Below are 4,416 nucleotides of genomic sequence, written 5' to 3'. Positions count from 1 at the left end.
AATCTGACAGCTCTGAATATCAGTAATTACTGTGAGCTTGCCTTGGTGACTCATGGTAACGAAACGTTTTACACATAATTTTTTTTACATGGATCCTCAATAAATAATTTCTAAAGAAAAACTCAAATATATTGTACATATAAGAAAAATGCTATGGTATATATTAGCATTTTGCTTGAACCACAGCAACATTGTCTTGTCATGTGATTCTTTAAACTTGCATAAATTGTACCTCAGGGATAGTTTTAAAAAAAAAACTGCTTATGTATCTTCACATTTTGATCTCCAAGATTTGTAATTCACAACTGTATTTCCTGCATAACACACCATAGCTAGTGAGGCAAATATCTGAAAAGAAGAAAGAATTCAAATAATTCATGTAATTATGACACACACATACAAAACTCAGTACAGTAATGTCTGTTTAGTTAATGTCAACAAATTATTTCAGTCCAAGAAAATAATCAGTTGTGGATGGAAAGACATTGCTGCACATGTGCTATGTTTGTTGTTCATAAGGAAACAAGAGTATTGATCAACTAATCAGAGAGAGAGAAGTTGCTTGTCATACCGTTGATGCCACCCAGCTGATGAAGTAGTAGCGCCCCCTAATGGCCACATTCGAAGATACACCACTGATCACAGCTGCTGTCAGGTACAATACAGAGGCGCTGCCATTAAAACATATTCCCTGTGAATTAAGAAGCCTTCAGTTTAATGAAAGATTGGATTAAAAAAAAAATTGTTTAACATTAATTTGTGTAGGTCTAATTTACTCACCAGAATTTTCCATGGGATCTGGGGAATCCTGGTGTGGGCCGTGGTCAGGTAAAAGAGGAAGAGAATGACAGTAAGCACCCAACAAAAGACTGACACAAACATTACCCACCCCAGTGCAGGAACATGGAGGTACTCCGTCCCACCAATCAGAGTCCACACCAGAAGCCCAAACACCTGAGATTTAAGATGGAGCACAGACGTATAGGACTGAAGCAGCACTGTTCTTTTAAACAAGTGAAACACATGCAAGTGATCTAAAACCAGCTATAAGAAAGCAGATAACAGTATCACGGTTTCTGAGGGAATGTATTTGTTGATAACATGTATAACTTTAATGCATGGATAAAAGCCTCTGCAAAATGCATAAGTTTAAATCACCAACTCATATTTTAGAACCTGAAAAAAACTTTTGGATTGAGCTGTAAAAAAACATTTAAAAAAAAAAAAAAAAAAAAAAAACAATGACAATTATGTTCTCCAAGCAGCAGAACAGGGCCTTTCCCCTTTTTAACACCATGTTTTTCTCCAGAGATCTCCCACCCTCCCTTCCTGTTATATACAGCCAAAGAATTTCTCACTGTGCATGATATTACAGGAAAAATTATTTCGGGTTTAGAAGACAGAGCTGGCTGTAGATTACGGCAGGAAAGGGAATGATTGAATTTGACTCAGAGCATGTGGTGGAAGGAAGAAGAACAATACAAGCCGAAAGGAAGAGTTTGTTTCCCAACTGTTTTTGGTTGGTCCTCTTCCTCTCTTTCCATAGTGAGTAAGCATCTTTATAACCAACAAAAAGTCTTACATTTTGTTGTTCCTATTCACTACATACTGTATGGTTTCAAGCAATCCCTTGTGAAAAATAAGTGTGTCCGATTGTATTGAATGTACACATGTGGTATACTTCAAATCTTTAAAGTGCATTTAAAAACTGTACTTGTGGAAAATATAATTTTAATTACATAAAAGGCGACTGAAGTGTTTAAAGAGAGTACACTTTCATCACTATGTTTCTTAACAAACTTAAGTATACTTAACAAAGTGCACTTTGTAATGTCAAACTAAACATTTTACCTTCCAGTAAATTTTAAATCATTATGTTTTAATAAACTTGTGTCATGCTTTAAAGAAGTACACGTATTTTGATGCGTTGACTAACATACAAGCACATGTAAAGTACTTGATTATAATTTAACTGTAGTGTGATACTCAATAATACATTTAAAGTTAATATATTTGAAATATATTAAATTGCAACTTCATCATTACAAATGTGTAATTACAAATACATGACATTCAATTTGCGATAGAAATTACATTAAAATACGTAAGTACATTCGGCAGTACACTTTAACCATATTTCAAAGACAATAGAAATAATTAAGAAATTACATATAAAGATATTACATATAAAGTCATACTTAAGCACTCTTAAGTCCAGCTAATTGCATTTGATATAAACTGCAGTCTATAAATTTAATAGGCTATATAGTAGGCCACATTTTCATTTAATTACACAGTTTGCACTCAAATATATAGGCCTATTATTTTAAAGTAGGCCTATATTATTTCTGAAATAAGTGCTCTATTAAAGTGTGTGTTTCACAAGTGACGTATAAGCCTAGTCTTCTATGTTATAAAAGATTGCATCATAGAAATAAAAGATTTTAAATCAGGATCAGTTTCACTTTTACTATATCAAAAGATGCAGCGATCCTCCTCTGGGAAATGGAAAGTGTTACCAATCTAGATTTCTTTCATTCTAATTCATATTACTGTAATATGTTTGTTTCATCAAGTGACTTCAAAATAGGCTATTAGCTATAGGATAAACCTATCTAAATAACTTTAGATTTAATGAACTATTGAGATAGCACATTCACGGCATACTTACGATTTCTCCAGCCATAAACGTGCCACAGGCAGAACGAATAAAGTTCCCATCATAAGCCAACTTGGAGTGTGACAAGCCTAAACTCTCTATATTTGAGCTTTTACTTGTTCTGTCAGTACTGCTGCTGTCGATGCGGGACTCGGAGTCGACCTCCATTCTAACGGAATTACAAAACAAACTCCCCGAATGAGCAACGAAATGATCCTCCCTACTCCCAAAGGAAAGGACGTTTACTATGGTGAAGGTTTAGTCCATTCGTGAAAGAATTGTTCTTTTGAGTCGGATCTTTTAATCTGTTGAACCGGTTTAAAAATCAATCTGTGAACGATTCGTTAACGGACAGAACCGGTTCTCGATCCAATAAAACTTCCTACCCTCACGTCTCTTGGACCATAACCCATGTAAAATAAGACAGTCTCTCGTAATTAACCGAAACCAGAGAGAGGAGTGATATAACCAATTCTATACGCTTTGGTTAGCCTACCTACCTGCAGTCGTTCAAGCTGCAAATGCAGGTAGGCCGACCATTTTTTCCCCTCGGCAAACTATGGTTTTGAAGGTTTGGTTTCATTTTTTTTTTTTTACTTAATTAGGATATTTATAGGTAAATATTAACTTCAACCAGCGCTATTTTCGTGTTCTAATAGCAAGCTATTTGTACTGAATGACAAACTAATGCAAACGGAAACGATTCTTTTAACCAGTTTGAGTAATTAATTTGTAACCGACTTAAAAGAGTGATTTATTCGCGAATTGCTGTAGCATATTATTTCATATAAACGAATTGACACAAAGGCATAACCTGCAATAAACAGGCATATGTGTTTTAGGCTGTTTTCACACCTGGTCCTTATCATCGGTTTGAGTTTTCAAGAGGACCCAAGTGTGGAAAACGCCCTTAGGATGCCACAGCTATAACCACGTATGTTAAGTATAGGCTACTTTCGCTATTGGAAAGTTATGTAGTTATTATGTTCCAATTAGCCTATGTCTGTATGTTCCGGTTCTCAGCATATAGGCTTTTATTGCTGAGTTACAGAGCAACGTTAAAACGTGGCAAATTTAATATTCACAAGCCAGTCATTTGTCATCTGAAAGTAGCACTGTCATGACCTAATTAACATTAAAGAGATTTTGGCATTAAATGTTGCTTTTGGTGGAAGAGAACCCAACGCCTCATGACAAGAAGACTGCATGTGCATCAGGTGCATTTAACCTGACATCCTGATCATCGTATGGTCATCTGTGATTTTAAATGTGAAGGCAACTGAGACAGCAAAACATTTTTATTAGTAAAAACCAGCACAAATTACCTGAATTATTAACCCAGGTTACCCCCCCCCCCCCCCCCCAAATTTATTATAATAATTCAGCTAGGTCTATGTCACAAGGGGGCAGCAAATCCAAAGAAGTTGCTTGTCAAACTATAGTACTGAGAGCTTCATAATACAGCGCTGTATTATTGTCTCTATGTCCTGTAGGCTATTTTGCAGAAAAGACAACATTTTCAGTACTTAAAAAATGTGACTATAGGCCTACAATTAATTGTTTTATTTGTGCTATCTTGATTTCACACACTATTTTGTCTCATTACTAGAATAGTAAAATATTATTTAATCTAAAGAGCAACATTTAGAAGACTATGGTACATCAAATTCAAATCATATGGGGAGCAACCAGTCAAATGTCTATTTTCTGTTATAATGTATATATAACACAGTTGCCATAAACCTATTACTTGATGG

The 4,416-nt window shown here is 35.0% G+C and overlaps 1 protein-coding gene across 1 annotated transcript; it reads right to left on the bottom strand.

The window, feature by feature from the left end:
• Window positions 1–243: 243 nt before the first annotated feature.
• cmtm8b (CKLF-like MARVEL transmembrane domain containing 8b) lies at window positions 244–3,036 on the bottom strand. Its single transcript, XM_056242682.1, has 4 exons — window positions 2,672–3,036; window positions 781–954; window positions 572–691; window positions 244–348 (listed from the first exon to the last, which is right to left on the bottom strand). Exons 1-4 carry the CDS (start codon window positions 2,825–2,827, stop codon window positions 262–264), a joined length of 537 nt encoding a protein of 178 aa, XP_056098657.1. The 5' UTR covers window positions 2,828–3,036; the 3' UTR covers window positions 244–261.
• Between the last annotated feature and the right edge of the window lie 1,380 nt (window positions 3,037–4,416).

This window comes from Rhinichthys klamathensis, unplaced genomic scaffold (genome assembly GCF_029890125.1).
Source record: "Rhinichthys klamathensis goyatoka isolate OS25496 unplaced genomic scaffold, OSU_Roscu_1.1 h1tg000023l_1, whole genome shotgun sequence".
In the NCBI taxonomy this organism is placed as follows: Eukaryota; Metazoa; Chordata; class Actinopteri; order Cypriniformes; family Leuciscidae; genus Rhinichthys; species Rhinichthys klamathensis.
This window is presented reverse-complemented; position numbering and strand designations above follow the sequence as displayed.

Excerpts from the sequence above, each read along its gene's own strand:
- cmtm8b (XM_056242682.1), bottom strand. The coding sequence starts at position 2,827 with ATGGAGGTCGACTCCGAGTCCCGCATCGACAGCAGCAGTACTGACAGA. Across the intron at positions 955-2,671 it reads CGTTTATGGCTGGAGAAATC|GTGTTTGGGCTTCTGGTGTG; the intron begins GTAAGTATGCCG and ends CTTAAATCTCAG. Across the intron at positions 692-780 it reads AGATCCCATGGAAAATTCTG|GGAATATGTTTTAATGGCAG; the intron begins GTGAGTAAATTA and ends CTTAATTCACAG.